The sequence below is a fragment of the Elephantulus edwardii genome, unplaced genomic scaffold (assembly GCF_000299155.1).
Source record: "Elephantulus edwardii isolate Elephantulus edwardi_28Jun2011 unplaced genomic scaffold, EleEdw1.0 scaffold00326, whole genome shotgun sequence".
Taxonomy (NCBI): Eukaryota; Metazoa; Chordata; class Mammalia; order Macroscelidea; family Macroscelididae; genus Elephantulus; species Elephantulus edwardii.
Genome location: NW_006400076.1, coordinates 1,347,929 through 1,372,037, shown reverse-complemented (window position 1 = coordinate 1,372,037; position 24,109 = coordinate 1,347,929). Strand labels below are relative to the sequence as shown.

Here is a 24,109-nt window from a genome sequence, read left to right as displayed (position 1 = left end):
TCATAGAGCCCAGCCTCCCGGATAATCTGTTCTGCATATAGGTTGAAAAGGTATGGAGATAGGATGCATCCCTGGCGTACGCCCTTCCCAATTATAAATTATGAATGGATTTAATAAGTGAAAGGGATTTTACATTTTACCAGAGCCAGTATAGTAACTCTGCTAGAGGATTAGCTAGTGAGTGATGTCAGAAAGCTAGAAGAAATTCTTCTATAGAAGAGTAAGAAAGTAAAAAAAATCAATTATTTTGAATTAGTGTTTTACATTCTTTTTAAAAATATTTAAAATGTTTTATAGCCTTATTTCACCCAATAAAACTTTTCCTAATGATAGCATGGTTTAAAGAAACAAAATAACATAGTGAATATAAAGCCAATAAAAACATGAATTCAAATTTGTAACTTAAAAGGAGATGTAAAGTTGTTATAAAGGTAATTGTCAATGTTAAATCAAATCCCTGCACTTTTCTACTTATCTGACACCAAGTGCAAAATGCAGCATTTCACTACCTGACCCTAGCACCAAGAATCAGGTCAGATCTCACAGGTTAGAAAGGGTACCACACACAGCCTAGCTGACAGGGCAGTACTTCTTTAGATTCATGCCACCAGGCGCTAGGTTGGATGTCTCAAGTAAAAAGGACACCATCCTTTAGACTGCCAAATAAGCAGACACCAGCTGCAAACTAAGGAGGTCATGACCTTTCCCCCTCCTAACTTCTGACCTGGAGTTCCTTCTTCTCCCTGAGGATACCAGCCATAAGTCTCCCCACCATTTCAGTTCTGAATTGATAGCTCCCACAAATTCCTTGTGTTTGATAATTTTCTGGCATGATTCACAGAGCTCTCATGGAAAGTACTGTGCTTATGATTACAATTTTCTTCTAAGAAAGGAGTTAAAAATTAGAGGAAATAAATAGTGTGAGGTCAAAAAATGATAGTGGATAGCTTCCGTGTCTCCTGACAAAGAATACACTACCTTCCCACATGCGTATCGTTAGCAATCGGAAAGCCCACTGCGCATATGCATATCGTTGGCAATCAGAAAGCCCACTGCGATCTTCAGTATCCAGTGTTAAGTTAGCCTAATTCAGCACCTCTCCCTTGAGCAGATGTCACAAACTTGAATTCATGGTTTTTAGTGGATTTATATTTACTGTGTTATTTTATTGCTTTAAACAATGTAATCATTAGGAAAAGTTTTAGTGGAGAAATAAGTATATAAAACATTTTTCTAAAGAGCGTAAAACACTAAAGCAAAAAACGGACCTTACTTTTCCCCCACTTCGTTCCTTACCCTTTAATAGAGGAATTTCCTCCAGCTTTCGGACATCATTCACTCACTGTTGTTGAGTCAAAACTTCCTCATCCTCCAGCAGGTTTCTGAAGCTTCAAATTACACAGGAGGAGATGGTCGATCTTTCTCCAGTGGAACCACTGGTGGATTCAAAACAACTGAAAAGCTTGGCCTTTGGCTTATTAGCATACCTCCTCATGGACCAGATCACTAGCAAGAGCTCGCTTTCTAACATTATATAAAATGCAGTATTAATTTTATGTGTTTTTCACTGAAAGCTTTTACTATCAAAAATATATAAAAGCCAAGAATTTATTCTTAGGCACTTGGAGGGAAATGTTAACATACTCTGTGATTAAATGTAAAAATATCTTGTTTATTAAGTTTAGTAAAATAGAACTATTCATGATGGAATTTATTTTTGAATAATAGGGTCGGAGAAAACTAATACATGTCTTTCCTAAAACTATGGTTTTTGTTTATTCTGAATTTGGTGGTGTCCCTGAAGGTATACATTAGGCTAACACAAAGCATTGATGAAAAAAAAATATTTGATTCTTAGAAATAGATGTTGGTAGTTTATCTGTCAACCCATTTTTTGTAACAATAGGAAGTGAACCTTGGTTTCTTGAGGCACTGTCCTTATTCTCTTATCTGAAATATCTTATAGAAAAGTTGAGTAGAAAAATAAGAGAATAATAATTTTCTACCATCACAGAATACTCATGTTTTTTTGCTATGAGGTATAATACTTAGAAAATAATTAACATTTCTTTTAATTTTCACCCTCTTTCTCCATAGCCTCATGATTTTGATGAATGTCGATTCGATATTAGTGTAAATGACAGTGTTTGGTATCTTCGTGCTCAGGATCCTGATCACAGACAACAGTGGATAGATGCCATCGAACAGCACAAGGTATGGTTTCAATGCTGGTCTTTCTTCTAGGACTAGGAAAGAGACCCATAGTGATTCCTCCTAAAAATCTTGAGATTTAACGTAAATTACTAGGAGTTGAACATTGCTTATAGTAAATATTAAAAGCAGTACAAGTGTAATTTTTTTTTTTCATAGTTGGGTTTTGGCCATTTTGCCTAGTAAAGCTCTTGGCCCTTCGCCTTAAAAAAAAAAATAGTTGGGTTTCCTTTATTTGAATTCTGTCAAAGGAATTTTATATGGTGAAATGTATTATTTTAAGATATATACTGTTTTTATAATACAAATTTTAATAGTGAGGATTTCATAAATAATGCCTTTTTCATTCTAGACAGAAAAGATTTTTATAGTTACAGTATAACTTTCATCGTTTCTCTAAGTTCATAGAGTTTGCAGAGGCAAGCTATTTTGGAAGTGGACGCCACTCCAGCTTCTAAGTCTTTTTTAATTTGGGAGCTCGTTCATTGGGTCACTATGAGTTGTCTACAACTAGACAGCACTTAACAACAACAACAACGTCATTATAGTAGACTATAAAAAAACCATACTATTTTAACATTTCAGGATAAATTTTGATAGTTCTCTGTGACCATATGGACCCATTCTTTATGTAAATCTTTTAATTTTTATAAATGGAATACGATTTAATATCAATCTTTCTATATAAATACGTGCTCTACATTAAGTTAAAACCTCAATTATTTATTCTGTGTGTAACTGGTAAGTCAAATAATGTAAGCTACCTCTCTAGCTAATTCTAATATGTTATAAAAAGAATAGAAAAAGTTCTGCATTCACATGATGTTCTAGAGTTTGACTTAAAAGAACTTTGGAACTTGTTCACATTCTTAACTTGTCAGTGCGTATCTAGTTTCACAGGCTGTAGTTGAAACACCTGTTTTGGTTATTTAACAGGTTTACCACATATACCACACTCAAAACAAGAAAAACCAGTCTGTACTTGGTTAGGTGCAAAAGCATTCCTCTTAATATGTACCATGCTCAGAAAACCCTTTATTGCCATCAAGCTGGAACTGACTCAAATGTGACCCTCCATTGGCTTTCCAGGGCTATCAGTGGCTCAGGAGATTGCCTGTCTCCCTCCCTTGGAGCTGCAAGTGGATTCTCAGACTACCACCAAGGCGTGGCCTTTGAGTTACCAAAAACTGCCTGTGTGCTACACCAGCAGAGCTCAGCAGGTCTACAGTGGTAGTTTGGTGATGGGAGTAGGACAGGTTACTGTTCTTGAAACAATTGACCTGTGTTTTTTTCTATTTTGAAGCTGTCTAATGACCCTCTCCTTGCTTTGTGACTGTTTGTTGTTAGGGTTTCCCAAACAGGTTTTAGTAGCTTTCAACATCTGAAAGATGATATTGAGTATCTCTGTTTGTCTCCTTCCCACCCCATCTGTTCATTATAATACACTCTTCTAAAGGTTGAGCCATGTCTTTCTCTCTCTCACACACCCCCTTTTCCAAATATGGAAGTCTGCCTGACAGTACTTCTTCAGCAGTAGAGATAAAGATGATAACTAGTTTTTTTGAGAACTCAGGGTGTGTCAAATATGATTTGTGTTCTCAGTCTCATTCTTTTTTATTCTCACAATAATAATGCTGTGAAACAGGCTGCTTTTGTTTTTCTCTCTTATTTTTTTTATATTTATTTATTTATTCATTCATTCACACAAAAGTTAAGTACTTCTTCAAGATTAACAGTTATTTAATGATGAAGTCAGCATTCCAACCTAGGTTTTTCTGACCTGAGAGCCGAAGCTTTTGACCAGCACGTACGTAAGCTGACCTCTAAGTGTGTATTTGTATGAAATTTACCTCATTAACTTAAATAATGTTCTTAGATCATAATACATTTGTACTTGTCATCAGACTCACACTATAAGAAATGCTAAAGGAAAATCTTCCTATCTACAATGTTTATTAAGGCCATTGAACTCTTAAGTCTCAGATATATACACTAACCAAACTTCTTTGAAGGAATCAGCAAAACATTGAGTACATTATCTTTGAAGTTGAAATAATTTACAGTATTCTTAAACAAATTTCTTGGGGGAATTAGAGGACTTTATGTCTAGATCTTTTGTTTTGTCTTCTTGATACTCATTTCAGATTAAAACATAGCTCTGCGACTTAAGCTTTCATATGTTTCATAATAAATCTTACAGTTTATTATGACATGTAGGTAGTAGCATTGATGCAGTGAACTGCTTTTGTATGGCCTATTTAGCCATGGTCTTTTAACTCTTATTAAATGACTGGTTGAGATTTTGTAAATTAAGTTCATAGAACTTTTGTGCAAGTAGTTGTTGTTATGTGCTTTCAAGTCAACTGTAACTCATAACAACTCTATAAACAGTGGATTTGAACCTTGCCCTATCCTGTGCCATCCTCTTCATCTCTGTCATACTTGAGACCATTGTTGCAGTCTTTGTGTGAAATCATCTTGTTGAGGGTCTTCCTCTCTTTGCTGACCCTCTACCTTTCTAAGTATGATGTCCCTTTCCATGGAATAGCCCCTCTTAACAAAATGTCCAAAGTAAGTGAGAAGAAACGTTGCCATCCCTCTAAGGAGCACTCTAGTTGCACTTTCTCCAGTACTTACCTGTTTGGCTTATTTTGGCAATCCATGGCATATTCATTACAATTCTCCCACACCACAACTTAAAGACATTGGTTCTTCTTCTGTCGTTCTTTTTCATTGTCCAACTCTCAACTGAATAACAAGTGATTGAACAGACCATGGCCTGAATTAGGCACATCTTCATTTTTAAACTGACATCATTGCTCCTCAATACTTTAGCGAGATCCTTGACAACAAACCCAATACAGTACGTCTTTTGATTTCTTGGCTGCTGGTACCAACAGTGTTGATTGTGGATCAAAGTAAGATTATTGACAGCTTCATTCTTTTCTCCATCCATCATAATGTTGCATATTTGCCCACTTGTGAGAATCTTTGTCTTCTTGATGCTGAGTTGTAATTTGTATTGAAGGATATAGGCCTGTATCTTCTGCAGCAAACATCTCAAATCCCCCTCCACTCCACCCCCACTTTTCAATAAGCAAGGCTGTGTCATCTGTATAGCCCAGGTTGGTGTTCAGCCTTATTCCCATCTTGATACCATAATCTTTTTTTCTAAAGCCCAGCTTCTCAAATGATTTGTTTACCTTATGAATTGAATAGTTGGAAGTAATACTATGAAAATAAGTATATAAAATTATTGTCCTGGGTATACAAATAAGGTGTTTATGTGCCTTCAAGGGAATTGGTGGTCTCTTTTGCCATCCTGCTAGGCTTAAAAGAGCTATTCCCAAAGATTAAAAAGGATCCCATTTCAAAAAAGCAAAGCTAAGAACAGAACATATCTTTTGACCCATGGGTTGCTATGCTGGGAACTTCCTAGACCCAATTTACCAGAGACCTAGAAGAATGGCAACCGAGCTATAGTACTGACAGTGGCAAGAAACAATAGTGACACAAGACTGCAAATGGCTGCAGTTGTCTGGCATACTCAGTGTGTAAGACCACCTTTGGACAGGAAGTATTCTGATTGTGTAGGGTGCCCCCTTAGGGGCACTTAATCAACTCTCATTCATTACTTTCAAATTGAAATTGACTCCTTGCTTCAGCGGGTATATGTGTATGTGTGTGGTTTGGTTTGGTTTGGTTTTGGTTTTGATTATGGAAGCTATAAATTGTTCAGAGGAAATTGCCCATCTTTCTTTCATAGAGTAGCTGGTGTATTTGAACCACCAGAGAGAACCACTTTTGGGTTAGCAGACTTCTTAGCTGAGCTTGATCATGAATGTAACCTTATTCTTTTTTTTTTTCTATAATTATATTTTATTAATTTTCATAAACATTTGCAGAGATTTTGGGCTTCCACTCATTCATTGTTGCACTATTCTCTCTACCCTCCTCCCAGTTTGTTCTTGTCCAAATGCCACAGTGCTTGTCAAAGCCAGTTCTGATTAATCTTCTTTGTCAGTGTATCCTTTGCCATTCCCTATCACTCCTCCCTGAGAGAGACTTCACCCTGAGTCATAAGGAAAAGGGGACGGCGTATTCTCTTAGCTACTTCCTGCTGAAAAGGGACGCTGTGGGGTTCAGGGTGAAGATCTTCTCTCACTACTCTAAAGGGCCCCTTTGGCAGTAGGAAACACATAGACTATTATGGAGATTGATTTTGGAATTCAGATGCACTCTTATTGATTGTGCTTGGCTGTACATGTACATATCCTTCAAGATGTATCATGGGGGTGTTGCAACCTAGAAGACACAAATTTGACTAACAAGTTATAAGTACATGAGTCCAAAAATTACGGAAAAGTAAAAGAAAAGATTCTTTCATTGTTTTACAAACCCTCCCCCAGGTCCCCTCCACCATGCAGCCCTCGCTCTAGTCTCCTGTGATGACAGAAATACCCAGTTACATCTCTCTTTTAGACGGTTCTCTCCCTCCTCTGCTTCAGTGCAGTATACATTATTGAACCCATCTTACTCAGTGTCTCCCTAACCCCAAGGACAGTCCCATTCTACAACAGTGGCATCATGTAATATTTGTCCTTTTGTGACTGGGATATTTCACTCAGCATAATGTTCTCCAGAGTCAACCATTTTGAATAATATTGCATGAGTTCCTTGTTTTTCAATGCAGCATAGTATTCCATTGTGCGAATATACCACAGCTTCTCTAGCCATTTGTTTGTTGATGGGCACTTAGGTTGTTTCCAACTCCTTGCTATTGTGAACAAAGCTGCAATGAACATGGGTGTGCATATATCTGCTTGGATGTCAGCTATGGTCTCTTCAGGGTATATTCCCAGTAGTGGAATTGCTGGGTCAAATGGTATCTCTATTTGCAACTTTTTGAGAAAGTAACCTTATTCTTGTTATTGATTAAGAATCAGCTCACCCAAAGAGACCATAACTGACATCCAAGCAGATGTATGCACACGCATGTTTATCATGGCTCTGTTCACAATAGCAAGAAGTTGGAAACAACCTAGGTGCCCATCAACAAATGAATGGAGAAGCTGTGGTATAGTCACACAATGGGATACTATGCTGCATTGAAAAACAAAGAACTCATGCAATATTACTCAAAATGGGTGAGCCTGGAGGACATTATGCTGAGTGAAGTATCTCAGTCACAAAAGGACAAATATTGCATGGTGCCACTGCTGTAAAATGGGAGTGATAATCCGGGTTGGGGTAAGACTGAGAAAAACTGGATAAATTGTGAAAAAAAAATTTTTTTAAAAACTAAAAAAAAATTAATAAAAATTAAAAACTTTTTTAAAAAATTGTGTATACGGCACTGAAACAGATGAGGGAGTGAATAATTTAAAAGCGATGTATGATAGGATATTATGGTTATCACAAGAGTCCGCAATTAAGGTTGCATAGTGGAATGTACTTGGGGTGGTGGGAGGGGTGTGGGGGGATTGTGTACCAGGGAGGGAGTGTTTCTTTTACTTTTAAAAGAGAGGAGCGAACTGGGTGGGGGGAGGAGGGCTGGGTGGGGAGAGAAGTGCAGCAATTAATGAATGAATGGAAATCCAAAATCTCTTGTCAATGTTCATTAAAATTATTTTTTAAAAAAAAAAGAATCAATAATCAACTCACAGCTGAACTTCTTGTCAGTTTTCAGAGGCTGTAAATCACATGGGAAGAAATTACCCATCTTTCTCCTATAGAGCAGCTGGTGGATTTGAACCATGTACTTCTGGATTGTTAGTGCAGTTCCTTAGCACCAAACACCCATAATTCCCTGTATAACCTTATTACTTCCCTAAGAACTCCATAATCATAAGTATGGTTTGTTAGTTCTACGTAGCAATTGTAGTGAATTATCAAATGAGGCAGAGATGTTGAGTACCCCAGTGGAAGAGTGGCTAGTGTTAGAATTGTTAGACAGTGGAGTAGTGTCTGATCCTTCACCCCATAGGAGTTTGCTATTGACTAATGTTCTACTCTTGATCTTATGTTAAGTCTGTTGCCACCTTTTTATAGTACTCCTATAGAAGTACCTCAGCTTTTCCTGAGGTTGCACCTAAATTCTGAGATTCTGTCTTAGTTAATTAAAAATAAAGGGGATACATATATGACAGACCAGTTTTGGATACAAATGTGTGCTGCCGTTATTGTGTGACATCCATTTATTTTTTGTATTATTCGTTAGAATTTGAGACAATTCCAAATAAGTGATGTTTAAAAAGTTACTTGTTTTATTATTTTAATCTTTTGGCCACGTACCATGTTGTCCAAGATCAAGTAAGGTGATGATTTTGAGAATGGTAAGCCCTATGCATGTAAGGTTAAAAGGATTGTGGTTTCTGTTTGAATTAAACTGATAAGAAACACAAGATTATTCACAGGCACTAACAGTTGAAACTCTATGTGATTTTCTCTGAACACTTTAACTTGCCATGAAAATGATACTGTGTATTTTAAAAAAAGGAAAGGAAGAAGGAACGCTTTCCTGACATGATTTAAGAATCATGTTGAAAAAATTAAGTTTCTTGGCTCTGGCAGAGTATTTGGTAATTAAAACATTCCTTTATTCCCATAATAGACCAGCCTTAGCAGACCTTGAAATCTTAGTGGCCATGGGCCACACAGGCTTTTCCCATATTTTGGAAATTATCCAAGACTTGAAAATTTATAGGAAAATATACAATTAAGGAAAAGAGATCCAAATGGTAATTTTTACAAATGTTGATTTTCTGTGCTTGAATATCTACATGCAGTTGTTTTGTAATCTAATATTACTGTTGTCATTAGTGTAGATTAGTTGTTACCCCTTTGTGAAGGCCCGTTAACTTACCTGTGAAGCTCCACTTTTAGAAGATTTGTTTTTACCTGAGATATTTAGGGACTTTGCCTGAAGAAATTCTGTGGGGTAATATTCCTGAAAGGCTGACAGCCATACATTTTACATGAAATTAAATGAGGCATAAAAAGAGAATTTTTTTTAAAACCAGCAGATTCCTATGATTGAGCCACTCCTTAAAGAACAAGACTCACTTGTAGAGATTTTTTAGAGATTATGTTTGTGTTTGCGTCGAAATATGGGGGGAGGGGGTGTTTCTTCAGGGTTAGCTTGACTTTGCTGCTTTTTCTCTATTTTTAGAAGCAACTTCTACTTATTTGACTCCTTGATTTCTTTTCAGTCTGAAATTTGATCTGAGATAATTAACAGGAAACTTCTATAATAGCTGTGTGGCAGAATTTTCGTATTCCTTAACCATTTTAAAATACTAAGGTCATAGAAAATTTTGTTGCCTATGTTTGCTATTTTTAATCAATTCTAATACTGTAGCATTTTTTTCAACAGATACCACATACCATTTATGTACTATCCTGTTTTATGAATTATTGTCACATAATTTATCTTTGTGTTTTTAATCTGGTTTTATTGCCCAAGGTTTAATAATGCTAATACAACATTTTTTCACTCATTGTTTTAGAGTAAATGTTATATATGTAATCTTAGGAGGCCAGTTGGCTACAGCAAATGTTTCATTTGCCTATTTGCACCATATAATGATAATAGAGAAGTAGAGACAGATTGTTACTTCATTCCATACAAGGGAAGGATAAATCTAGTAACTGCTAGAATAGTCAGTACTCTGCCATGTCCTCAGAAAAATAACAACAAAAAATCCCTAGTCAATAATCACAACTAGACATTTTAGCCAGCGAAGATATTTCATCATATATGTTTCACTAATTTAGGTGAAGATCTTGGTTCCTTCCAGACAATAAGAGGTAATTGTTAAATTGTTTGGCCATAATCCTTTATGAACGAAGCAGTTTTTCAATTATGAGTGGGAAATTAGCTCCATGGCACCTAACAGTAACAACAACAAACTATATATAATGTGATCCATACCTTAGGATTCCTGGTGGCAAACTGTTAAGAACTCAGGCTTTCAAGGGAAAGGTTGATGCTTCAAGCCTACTTGGCAACTAACTCCCTGATGAAAGACTGGCATTCTGCTTCCATAATGATTACAGATGATTACCCTGTGGGTAATCATTTGACACTAGTGTGTCAAATGTAATAACGGTTACCCATGGTGGACAGTGTTCGATGGCACTCCCCAGTTGAAACAAGCTTGGAAGCAGGAGTGGCATCCACTTCTGTAAATAGCTTGCCTCCGGAAACCCTATGAACCTGGAGAAGGGATGAAAGCTACCTGCACAAGTGTTGAGGACTGTCGTTCATAGGGTCACTATGAATCGCCTACTACTCAGCGGCACTTAACAATGACACAACACCCTGTAGGTAGTTCTTTGTGACATAGAGTCACTAGAAGTTGGCTTTAACAACTTGGTGCTCAACAACAACAATAGCACAACAATCCATGCATGATTAATACACTTTAAAAACAAAAACTAAAAACCTCCTAAAAGCAGCGCTGGGTGGTGTAGTTCTTAGGATAGTGAGTTGATAAACCAGAGTCCATGCCTCTCAGGTGGGTTGAATCCATAAGCAAATGACTACTTACTTGGATCCACAATCAGCATCTCTGGAAGTGCCAGGTAAAAAAGCAAACAACATATTACACTGGCTGCTGCAAACCACCTCTTTAAAGTTGTTACGTGTGGGACAAAGGTGTACCTAGTCCACCACGTAATGGAGTGTGTTGGAGAAACTTTTGTAGCTCTCAGTTGCAATAGTATCTCATATTTGAGTATCTTTTAACACTTTTGCTTGTGCTAGAATACACAGCATTTTACTTTCTTCTGCCCTTTAGGCATTATTTTAACTTTCTGGCCCTGATTTCGATGGATGGATCTTTGCATAACTCATTATATAAATATGGGATGTGATATGGTCCTGGTTAACCCTTCTAGACTTATTAAATTACAACACTTTGCCTTTTAAGATTTTTTTTTTTGAAGGAAAGTTGATTTCATGCACTACTTTAGTAGAAGGCAATGAAAAGCAAGTTCTTTTTTTTTTTTTTTTTTTTTTTTGGTATATGACTCTATGTTGAGTTTATTTCGATGTATTTCATTTATTCCTGAACTTATGTTCTGAAGCCCTGAGATACAATGTTTTTTTTTTTCTTTCTTTTTTTCTCTGTAGTATAATTCAGCTGCACTTATCACTAATGTCCATGTTGGTATATAAATGCTGCCTAAATCCTGTACCATAGTTGAGGAAGCTCCTCCATTTTATGGTATTACGTGGGGAAAGCTGCAACTGCAGGATCAGTCTAACTACACTATTCATGTTGTTTAGTTTCATTGAGCTGAATATAACTCCTAGCAACAATGGATCTGAACCCTGTCCTTTCCTGTGCCTTCTTCAACAAGTCCTTACGCACTGGAACCTATTGCAGCAGCCACCATGTCAATCCACCTGGTTGAGGTTCTACCTGTCCTTCGCTAACCGTCCATCCTTCCAAATGTCATGTCCCTCTCTGGCTGCACCCTCTCCAAACACATTTATGTTTTTTTGGCAGTCCATGAAATATTCAGTGGTCTTCTCCAACACAACTCAAAGACATCACGTCAAACACACTTTAGTCCTCAAACTGACATCATTACTCCTCAATAATTTGGATGGGTCGCTAACTGTAGACTTTTCCAATTCAATACGTCTCCTTGTGGACCCAAGTAAGATGAACTTATTGACAGTTCCAATTTCTTCTCCACCCGCCATGATGTTGCCTATCAGTCTAGTGGCAAGAATCTTTTTTTTTCTTGACACTAAGATGCAATTCATATCGATGTTCTGCAACAAGTAATTGCAAGTCCTCCTAAATGTCAGCAAGAAAGGTTGTGTTCTCAGCATTACACAGACTATTGCTGAGTCTCCTCTGATCCTGATGCCAAATAAGAGGAATACCTCTTTATAGAGTACAGCTTTTCAAAGAATTTGCTCCACATACAAATTAAATAGGTATGGAAAGAGAATAAAAACATGACCCACTCCCTTTTAATTTTAATCCATGCAGTGTTTTCATGCTCTGTTCACACAACATCCTCTAGTTCAGCCTCAGATTAAGTGCTCTGCAATTTCTTCTCAATGTCAGCCACAAGTTATTATGATCCACACCATCAATAAAATTGCCTTTGTACAGTCAGTAAAGTCCATAGACATTCTTCTGGTATTCCATACTTTCAGCCAGGATCCATCTGACTTCAGCAATGATATCCCTTGTGTCACAGCCTCATCTAAATCGTGCTTGAATTTCTGACTGTTCCATCTCTATGTAACTGCTTTAGTAATTTTTTAATGGTCTTCAGCAGTATTTTGCTTGCATGTGATAGTTATATTGTTCGATAGTTTCCATGTTCTGTTGGATCAACTTCCTTGGAAATAAGAATAAATAGGGATGGATCTATGGGTGCTCCTCTTGGAATGCATTGGCTAGACAGTTGTCCTCCAAATTTCCTGGCATAGACTGGTGAGCGCATCCAAAGCTGTGTCTGTTAATTGAAACAAGTCAATTGGTATCACATCAATTCCTGGGCCATTATTTTTTGCCAATGTCTTCAATGCAGCTTCACTTCCTCCTTTGTTACCATTGCACCTGATCATACTGTACTTCCTGAAATTTTTCACTGTCAATGAGTTCTTTATGGTATAGTGATTCTGTGTATTCCCGCCATCATCTTCTTCATTTTTTTTTATTTTATTAGTTTTAATGAACATTTACAGGGATTTGGGGTTTTCATTCCTTCATTGTTGCACTGTTTTCTCTACCCTCCTCCCCAGTTTGTTCTTCTTCCCCCCCCCCCCGAATGTCTGTTTTAATTGTCCCGTTGCCACAGTGCTTGTCAAAGCCAGTTCTGATTAATCTTCTTTGTCAGTGTGTCCTTTGCCATTCCCTATCACTCCTCCCTGAGAGAGACTTCACCCTGAGCCATAAGGAAAAGGGGATGGCATATTCTCTTAGCTACTTCCTGCTGAAAAGGGACGCTGTGCGTTTCAGGGTTAAGATCTTCTCTCCCTACTCTAAAGGGCCCCTTTGGCAGGAGGAAACACATAGACTATTATGGAGATTGATTTTGGAATTTAGATGCACTGTTATTAATTGTGCTTAGCCATACATGTTCCTATCCTTGAAGATGTATCATGGGGGTGTTGCAACCTAGAAGACACAAATTTAACTAACAAGTTAAAAGTACATGAGTCAAAAATTAACAAGCAATAATATTCCGAGTAGAGGTTCTAGTAGTGGCACAAATCAAGTTACAGAGGGAAGGTGGTTCTTACAATAAAAGGCCTATAGACTAGCACTTTGTCTGTTATAGTGTACAGGTTAGGAACCACAAGATTTAGAGGCTCAGCTATGTCATTTATGCTTCTTAAGTTCTGGAGCAAATTTCATCTACCACTGGGCTGTTTTACAACTCGAAAGTTCACAGAAAAGCAAGTTCTTTAACCTTCAGGTGAGATGTACGCAAGTCATATATCTCATTTGAAGGCATTATGTATAATGTTTTGCTTTTCTTGTGATTTTCTTTGAAATAATAATATTGAAGGAGCTGTTTGGTAATAATTTAGCTTATTTGTTTTGTTATGGATTTTATAATTGCTGTTTTAGAAATAACCTCTACCATTCTTATGTTAATATTATTTTTACCTTGTAATCTCTCCTTGTAATTGAAAGTGAGAAGATAATGGAGTTTAGTGAAGGATGGGGGTAGGAAAGTAATGGAGCCTGTGACACTAACAACTAGAAATTTTGACACCATGGGGAAGTTACCTAATTTCCCTTTGAATTTCTTTGCTGTGTTTCTTGCTAGAGAGTGTTATTAGGAAAAGGAATACATTTTTTTCAGAAGAAATATTTCAGAAATCTAACCTTCTGACTACATTTTATGCCACTGTTTTTAGAATATAAATCAGATGATGAACAGGTTGTGTAAAACTAATATGTAAGTTGCCTCCTACCCAGTGAAACCAAACTATAAAATTTAACTGTCTTTGCTTTTCAAGACAGATTTTAGACTTTTTGAGTGTATTGTTGAATTCATAACTTTGATTTCTAATACTCTTACCTATTATCAGAAAGTCAAAGTAGATAACTTGTAAAGAAATTAGTGTAAAGGTTACTATTGCTCTTTGACCTATAGTAACCTTTGGATCCACTTTCCCAGTAGTTGACAATTTGAAAAGTCCTACATACTCCCTCTGGTGGCCAAAAGATTGTTCTTTAAAAAGAAAAATCTGTATTTTAATATAAAGCCGGTCTCATCACTGTAATATTCTTGAATAAACCTTATACTTTATAGGAAGATGTCAAGCATTTCCTTGAATCTAGTGGCATTTTGTGTTTATGCAAAAGCATATGTAGAAAGAATACTGTTTACAAATAGTAAATACTTTGGGAAGGGTTTTTTTGGGTTTTTTAAAGTAATTTTTTTATGATATCTTAAAGCAGATGTATTAGGAACTATATTTTAATTCCAAATAATTTTACGTAGAGCTCGTTACTATTAAAATACTCTCTTAGTGAAAAGTTGTGACTAAGCTCATCTTTTTAAGTAGTTAAAAAAGTGCTAGCTTAATTTTAAAGTAGTTGTTGATATAGGTCATCATTAAGTACCCTGGCTACCACACTTGTGTTGTGAGATTGTTCTTGACAGACTTTAATGTACATTTTAATTACCTGACAAATCTTAATAAAAGGTATTTTCTGATTCAGTAGATTTAGGGTAGAGTTCTCATTTCTGCATTTCTTTTTTTATTGAAATTTTAATGAAAGTTTATAGAGACTTTGGATTTCCATTCATTCATTGTTGCACATTTTCCTCCCTGCTCATCTCTCCCCTCAGTTGGTTTTTCTTTGAAAATTAAAAAAAAAACAAAACCAAAAAACAAAAAAAAAAGACAAAAAACCCCACCCTTCCCTTTCATTATTATACAATCCCCCCCCCAGTCTACTCCCCCATGAAGCTCTCATTCTGGACTCTTGTCATGAAAATAATACCTAATCATATATCCTTTCAAATAGTTCGCTTCCTCATGTTTCAATGCAGTATATGTTATTTATCCCCTCTTTTCTTAGATTACCCCCAACCCTGATGCCAGTCCTGTTTTAAAACAGTGGCATTATGCAGTATTTGTCCCTTTCCTCCAGGGTCACCCATTTTGTATAGTATTTCATTACTTCCTTGTTTTTTTCAATGCACCATACTATTCCGTTGTGTGAAGATACCACAGCTTCTCCATTCTTTTGTTGATGGGCACTTGGGTTGTTTCCAACTCTTTGCCATTGTAAACAAATCAATAATAAACATGAGTGTGCATATATCTGCTTGGTTGGCAATTCTGGTTTCTTTAGGGTATATTCCCAGTAATGAAATTGCTAGATCAAATGGTATTTCTATTTCCAACTTTTTTTTTCAATGTAAGAAATGAAGTTTTAAATACATGCTTCTTCATGGATAAATTTTGAAAACTTTATACTAAGTGAAATTAGTAATACACAAAAGTACAAATATTGTATGATCCAACTTACATTAAATGTCTAGGTTGGGGAAATGGTGGGTGGTGGTGGGTTTTGTTATTAGATGTCTTTGAGTCAACTACAACTTAGACAACCTTATGACCAACAAAACTAAACCTTGTGCTGTCTTGCACCATCCTCAAAATCTCTGAGGATGTGTCCTATCTCCTTACCTTTTCAACCTATATACAGGACAGATTATCCAGGAGGTTGTGTTGTATGAGGAGAAGTGTGGCATCAGAATTGATGAAAGAATCATCAACAATCTGCGTTATGCAGATGACACAATCCTGCTTGCTGAAACTGAGAAGGACCTGATGTGCTTGCTGTAGAGGGTCAAGGACTGCAGCCTTCAATACGGATTGAGGCTCAATGTCAAGAAGACAAAGATTATCTCCTCTATGCTGATTGGCAGCATTATGATGGATGGTGAAGAGATTGAGATTGTTAACAGCTTGGGTTCACAAACAACACTCTTGGTATCAGCAGCCAGGAAATCAAGAGATGAATTACATTGGGAAAGTCAGTTGTAAGTCTGAGAATGGGCATGGGTTTCAAAGAACTTTTCCAATTCCTCTAGGTGTTCAAATTTATCCAAGTATAGCTTTTCATAGTATTCCAATATTATCAATTTAATTTCATCAAGTTCTTTTGTGATGTCACCTCTATTATTTCTTTTTTTTTTAATATTTCCAACTTTTTGAGAAAGTACCATACAGCCTTCCTTATTGTTTGCACCATTTTACACTCCCACCAGCTGTGAATATGGGTTCCAATTTCTCCACAACCTTTGTTTGCTGTTCTGTCAAATTTTGCTAATCTCATAGTTGTTTTGCTTTGCATCTCTCTTAGAGCTAGGGATTTTGAACATTTCTTCATTTGTTTGTTGGCCATCTGAATGTCTTCTTTGGTGAAATGTCTGTTCATATCCTGTGCCCATTTTGCAGTTGCATTGTTTATCTTGTTGTAGTTCTCAAGTATTCTAAAAGTTGTAGATTATAAGTCCATTATCAGACGTGTCATTACCAAATATTTTTTTCCCAGTCTGTGTCTTTACTTTTTACCCTGTTGGGGAAGGTTTTGGATATGCATAGGGATTTGATTCTTAGAAGGTCCCATCCATCTATTTTATCTTCTCCTGGTTGTAGGTTTTTCAGGATGTTTGGAAGACTGTTATTGTTGTGGATTCAGACATCTAAAGTTGTTCCAAGTTTTTCTTTAAAGAAGTTTGTAGTCTTTGGTTTTAGTCCTAGGTTAGGTCCTTGATCCACTTTAAGTTGGTTTTTGTGTATGAAGTGATGTGTGGATCTTGCTTGAGTTTTCTGCAGATGGTTTTCCAATTTTGCCAACATCATTTGTTAATAGACTGTCATTTCCCCACTTAACTGATTTCATCTCCTCATGAAAAATCAGTTGTCCATAGGTATGGGCTAATTTCTGGGTTCTCAATTCTATTCCATTGATCTCTGTGTCTCTTGTACCAGTACCACGCTGTCTTGACCAACACAGCAGTGTCGTAAGATTTGAAATCAGGGAGTGAGATGTCGCCTACCTTGTTTCTCTTTTCAAGGAATGCTTTGCTTTTTTGGGGCCTCTTCCCATTCCAGATGAAACTGGAGATTGCCTTTTCCATCTTGTTGAAGAATGGAATTGGTATTTCTCTTGGGATTGCATTGAACATGTAAAATGCTTTTGGTAGTATTTTCATTTTCACAATATTGAATCTTCTTAACTATGAGCAAGGTATATTCTTTATTTCTCCAGGTCTCTGTTTCTTGTAGTAAGGTTCTGTAATTGTCTTTGAATAGATCCTTTGTGCTTCTGGTTAGATTTATTCCCAAGTAATTTAATCTTGTGATTAGCTATTGTAAAAAAGTATTGTTATTGTTAGCTCCAGCTCTGTATTGTCTTCTCACTATAGAGAAATCCAGTTGATTTTTGTATCCTGCCACCTTGCTGAATTGGTCAACTATGTCCAGTAGTTTTCTTGCTGAGTCTTTAGGGTTTTCTAATATACTATCATATCATCTTCATAGAAAGATAATTTTACCTCTTCTTTGCCAATTTGGATATCTATTTATTTCCTTCTCTTACTGCTACTGCTAAGACTTCTAATACAATAATGAATAGGAGAAGTGATATTGGGCATCTTTGCCTAGTTCCTGTTCTCAAAGGAAATACCTTTAGTCTCTCTCCATTGAGAAAAATGTTGGCTCTCAGGTTTGTGTATAAACTTTTTACTATGTTGAGGAAATTCCCCTCTAATCCTGTTTTGTTGAGTGTTTTAATCAAGAATAGGTGTTATATTTTGTCAAAGGTCTTTTCTGCATCAATTGATAGGATCATGTGGTTCTTGTTCTTTATTTTGTTATTGTGATGAAGTACACTGATTGGTTTTCTTATGTTGAAACATCCTTGTTTACTGTTATGAATCCCACTTGGTCATGGTGAATTATTTTTTTTTTGATGTGTCATTGGATTCTATTGGCCAGGATTTTATTCAGGATTTTTGCATCTATGTTCATGAGAGATATTGGCCTATAGTTTTCTGTTTTGGTGGTGTCTTTACCTGGCTTTGGTGTCAAGGATATGTTTGCTGCATAGAATGAATCTGGGAGAATTTAATCGTTTTCTGTTTTCTGAGTTTATGTAGAATTGGTGACAGTTCTTCTCTGAATGTTTGATAAAATTTACTTGTAAAACCATCTGGTCCAGGGCTTTTTTTTTTTGCTGGAAGTTGTTTTATTACCTTTTCAATTTCTTCTTTTGTAATTGTAATGGGTCTCCTAAGGTGTTCAATTTCTGTTTGTCATTTTGGTAGGTTGTGAATCTCTAAGTATTTGTCCATTTCCTCTAGGTTTTCATTGAGTATAGTTTTTCATAATATTCCATTGTTAGCCTTTTTATTTTAGTTGGTTTTCTTGTGACATTGCTCATTTCATCTTTTATTCAGATTTTGTCTTTTCCTTTGTGAGTTTTGCTAGGGGTCTGTCAATTTTATGGACCTTTTCAAAGAACCAACTCCTAGTTTTGTTGATAGTTTCAATTGTTTTTCTGTTTTCATTTCATTTATTTTTGTCCAATTTTTGTAATTTTAGTTTTTTTAAAGAGTGTTGGGTTTTCTTGCTGTTCTTTTTCAATTTGTTGGAGATGTTGAGTTAGAGAGTCATTGATTATTTTTTCCTGCTTTTTGATGTATTTGCTTATTGCTATAAATTCATTTCTGATTACTTCTTTGGCTGTTTCCCAGAGGTTTTGATAAGTGGTCATTTCTAACAAGCTTCCAGCAGATGCAGATGCTACCATTCTGAAGATCAAATTTGGTCCCTGTCTTAGTTAGCTATTGTTGTTAGGTGTCACTGCTTAGTCCTGGGCCACCCGTAAAATCACTACTTTGTATGGATGCATTGTTGGACTCACTGTGTCAGTCCATCTCCTTGAGGGCCTATCTTTTTTTGCTGATGCTCTACTTTACCAGTCATGATACATTTTTCATGCACTGGTTTCTCCTGATAATGTCAAAAGTGACCATCCTCACTTTTGAGGGTTATTGTTATGTGTCATTGAGTCGACCACAACTCATAGCAACCCTTATGCACAGTAGCTCTGAACGTTGCTCTATCTTGAGCCAGTCTCACTGTCTCTGACACATCTGTTCCTATTACACTGTGTCAATCCATCCCATCTGGAGTCTTCCTCTCCTGCACTGTCCCTTCACCCTTCCACGCATGATGTCCTTCTTCAAGGACTGGTCCCTCCTGGCCACATGCTCAAAGTATATGAAACAGAGCTTTAAAATCTTTGCCTGCTTTCACCCTCTCCAAGACTTGGCGGTCCTAGGTGTGTTCAGTACTCTTCTCCAACACCACAACTCAAAGGCATCGGTTCTTCTTCTGTCACCCTTAGTCACTATCCAGCTCTCTGAGGAGTAGCAAGTAATTGCAAAGACCATGGCCTGGATCAGGTGTATCTTCATCTCTAGATTGACATCATTGTCAGTCTTCTTTAACACTCTGAAGAGGTCTCGAATAGCAGAAAATCTGCTTCTGAGGATTACTCTTATTATATATCTTCCAGGATACAGTTGTCGGTTATCCTAGGAGTCCATGATCACATTTTTCACTAACACCATAACTCAAAGGCACAACCTTGCTTGCTGACTTGAAATACTTCATCTTTGATGAAGATCACCAACAATAGCCTTCAGTATAATTTATACCTTTTTTTTAAAAAAAAAAGCCTCATAACTGAACCAATTAACAGTATAAGGTAAATGAAAATATTGAAGACTCATTTTACTTAGATTCACAGTTAGTGCCCATGGGAACAACAGTCAAGAAATCAAGTGTTAAAAAACAAAGATTTCAGGGAGCTCTGGTGGCCTAGTGGCAAGAAGCTGCACTGCAATTCCTGAGATAAACGGTTCAAATCCACCAGATGCTCTACTGGAGAAGGAGGGACAATCTCCTTCTGTACCAGCCAGATCCAATTTGATAGTACAACAAAAATTTAAAAAAGAAAAACAAAACCCCGAAATGTCACTTTAAATACTAAGGTGCATCTGACCCAAGTTGTGGTGTTAACCACTCACCAATAGCCCTGTAAAAGATAGATGGTGAATAAGGAAACCAAAGAAAGATCACTAATTTTCAAATTATACTGTTGGTGAAGAATATTAAACATACATATGATGGACTGCCATCTGTCTTGGAAGAGGTGCAGTCAGAATGCTCCTCTAAGGAGCATTTCGTCCAAGGAAAATAACGGTGAAATTTTGTCTCATGTACTCTGTACTCATTACCAGGCAGGAACAGTTAGTGGAGAAGTACATCATGCTTGGTAAAGTTAGAGGGTCAGCATTTAAGAGTGAGATGGCTTTTAGGGAAATGGACTGATAGTGGTTGCAGCAATGGACTCAGACATAACAACAATTGTAAGGATTGTGTAGGATTGAGGAGTATTCTATTCAATTGTACATAAAGGCCTTATGAGTCACAACTGATTCCGTGACACCTAAGAACAACAGCCCAGTGTGTCATAGGTATTCAGTAAATTTCAAAATTAAATTGCCATTAAGTTGGAGCTCTGGTGGCTTAATGGGTAGGGATCTTCGCTGCCCTCCCAAAGGCTCATGATCAAAGACACCAGCTGCTCAACAGGAGAAAGATAGGCAATGTGATTGATTTACTGCTTCTGAAACATGCTGGAGAGTCAGCTGTGGGTTGGTCCCAACTTAACAGTACACAACAAATGCTTAAATGAAAGGCTCAGTTGCCCTGTAGGTGATTGCTGCACTGATAAATCAAAAGCTGCAACCCCAAAGGCTTGTTTCAGTCCACCGTCAGCTCCTTGGGAGAAAGATGAGCATTCTTCGCATTGTGATTTACAGCCTTGGAAACCATTGGAGGGTGTCTATCAGTCAGAATTGATTCAGCAGTTTTGAGTTTAAACTTAAGTATTTGTATAATAACCTTATTAGTGCAAAGAAATGTTTTTTATGTGTTTCTAAAAATGTGTTACATAGTTTGCTTTCTTTTCAGACTGAATCTGGATATGGCTCTGAATCCAGCCTTCGCCGACATGGCTCAATGGTGTCACTGGTGTCTGGAGCAAGTGGCTATTCTGCAACATCCACCTCTTCATTCAAGGTTTGCAGTGTGATTAATAAAGACAACATACATTTAGTTTAGTTTTGGATGTTGTGAACCAGATTTATTTGGCTGTGGTTTTGAAATAACTTCTCTGCAGTATGATTTATTTGAGATTTTTGTAGAGTAATATTTTATTGAAGAGATAAAATCCACTCACATAAATCAGATAACCATATTTCAAAGATTTCCTCCATTAACAATATTAGATGTAAAGAAGAAAAGTAGTTCAAAGAAAACAATGAAGAACATAAAATTAAGTATGTTAAATCATTCACAGAATAACATATCGGCTGGGCAACACTTATTTCCCTTTTTTAGAAAAAAAGAACTTTAAAATAGCTCAGTTGCCATAAAAGCAGAGACTTCTGGATAACATGTACCCTTAGCAGTCATTCACCATTTCTTTAAAAGGTCAATAGAAATGTTTTTTTTCTGACAGTTTTCTTCTGGAAATATTGACTTTCATATTAGAAAAATGTCAAGAGTTTGTGTTTTCTTGTTTGTTTCAAGTTTATCATTACTAAGCCTTTACATTATTATGTTTAAGTCTATTCCCAATAATACCACAATGAACTTTATTTATATGAGCTTCAGTTACCTTATACCTCCAGTAGTTAGGTACAAACATTGAAAGGACCAAATAATGAATAAATATAATTTTTTTTACTTGTGTTTCATCCTCCTTTCAATCTTCCCTCCCTGTTTTGTGTTTTGTAGAAAGGCCACAGTTTACGTGAAAAATTGGCTGAAATGGAAACTTTTAGAGACATCTTATGTAGACAAGTTGACACTCTACAGAAGTTCTTTGATATCTGTGCTGATGCTGTCTCCAAGGATGAACTTCAAAGGGATAAAGGTTAATTAGGCTATTACCACTATTTTTACTTGGAGAATGAATGGATGTAAAGCTTCTTGATCTTAAAGGGTAATGTCTTTAAGTGATAAAGGTAATTTTTTATGGTCACGTTTGCTGGCAAATGCTCACTGTAACAGATTTCACTGTCCATATAACTTTTGCACTTTAATGACACATCTTAATTCATTTCTCATTGTCCATACCAATGCCTTGGAAGAATTTTTTAATTGTATTCTTTATTTCATTAAAATACACAGCAGCTGTAGTTTTAATAATGGAGTTTTTCACATTATGTCTGATAAATTTATTCCATGATGATTCTTTGAAAGAATCATATGGTTATCTTAATATTTTGAATCATTAATCAGTTTTTCTGCCTGCCTTCTTCCTCTTTCCTTCCTTCCCTTCTTTCTTCACCTCTTTTTTCCTACTCTTTTAATCTTTTTCTTTGCCCTCTTCTTTTGTTGCAGTCACAATAAAAAATAAAATTTATCAGTGAGGAGTTAATTTTTATTCTGTTTTTTTAAAAGAAAGGGTCTTTAGTTAACTCTCTAAGGTTAGGTGAGTAAACAAAAATTACTTTTGTTACTGCTAAAATCATTGACATCAGGTTGGAATGGACTTAGAGCTGATCCTCTAGTGAGATTTTCAAGGCTTTATCTATAAGTCAGCAGGAGGAGATTGCTCATCTTTTTCCCAGGGAGCAACTGGTGGATTTGAACTGCCGTCCTTTGAGTTAGCAGTGCAACTCTATCCAGTAGCCACCAGTACTAATGTTGTAATATCTGTTCTTCAATTTACCCTGAGGAAGAAAAGGAATTGTTCACAGCATTTTATTGTACTTACAGTGCCACTGTGTTGACTCCAGCTCATAGCAACTCTGTAGACAGCAGAATGAAACACTGTGTATTCCTGCATCAACCTTTCAGTTATTGCTTATTTTAAACCCATTGTAAAAGTCATTGCATTAGTACATTTCATTGAAGTGTATTCCTTTTGATCACTGACCCACTGCTTTAATAAATAGGACACATTTCCCAGAGACTAATCCTTCCTGATAATATGTCCTCAGTACATGAGATGAAATCTTGCCTTCCTGGTGACTAAGAAGCAGTCTCCATATACTTCTTTGAAGACAAATTTATTCTTTGGCAGTCTATAGTATATTCAGTATTGCTTGCCAACATCATAATTCAAATGCATCTGTTTTTCTTTGGTCTTCATTATTCATTGTTCAGCTTTCACTTAGATATGAAAGAATTGAAAATACCATTATGTGAGTCAGGGCATCTTATTCCTCAAAGTAACATCTTTGCTTTCTATCATTGTAAAGAGAGCTTTTATAGCAAATTTTCCAGGATGTGTTTTAATTTGTTGACTGCAGCTTCCATTGGTGTTGATTGTGGGTCCAAGTTAAATTAAATCCTTAACAACTTTAATCTTTTCTCCATTTATCAGATTGTTTAATGGTCCAGTTGTGAGGATTTTTATTTCTTGATGTTGAGACGTAATCTATACTGAAAGTTGTAATCTTTGTCTTCGTCAGTAAGTACTCCAAGTCTTGTTCATTGTCGGCAAACAGGGTTTTTTCATGTGTTCAGTATGGTGCAGGGATACAGCCCTGACATACATCTGTCTTTAGCACCGTATCCGTTTGTTTTGTCTAGATGATTGCCTCTTGGTCTATATGCAGTTTTTGCTTGAGTGCAATTGAAGTATTTGGAAATTCTCATTCTTTGCAATATTGTCTACTATAAAACTAAGTATTACTAAATAATTCAATGCGCTCCAGTGCAATTTTCAGAGTCTCTTCTGACATCCATTTTGGTCTTTTCTTCCTCTTCTGTCTTTGCAATGACCGTTTGCACTCTTCCTGG

General features: G+C 36.4%; 1 protein-coding gene across 2 annotated transcripts in view; it reads left to right on the top strand.

The window, feature by feature from the left end:
• The window catches only part of COL4A3BP (collagen, type IV, alpha 3 (Goodpasture antigen) binding protein), a 158,150-nt gene that overhangs the window by 65,567 nt on the left and 68,474 nt on the right, over window positions 1–24,109 (top strand). For both annotated transcript variants that reach the window (XM_006901433.1, XM_006901432.1), the window contains exons 3-5: window positions 2,098–2,214; window positions 21,266–21,373; window positions 22,094–22,232. In XM_006901433.1, the coding sequence (XP_006901495.1) occupies window positions 2,098–2,214; window positions 21,266–21,373; window positions 22,094–22,232 (364 nt within the window). The remainder of the gene's footprint in view (window positions 1–2,097; window positions 2,215–21,265; window positions 21,374–22,093; window positions 22,233–24,109) is intronic.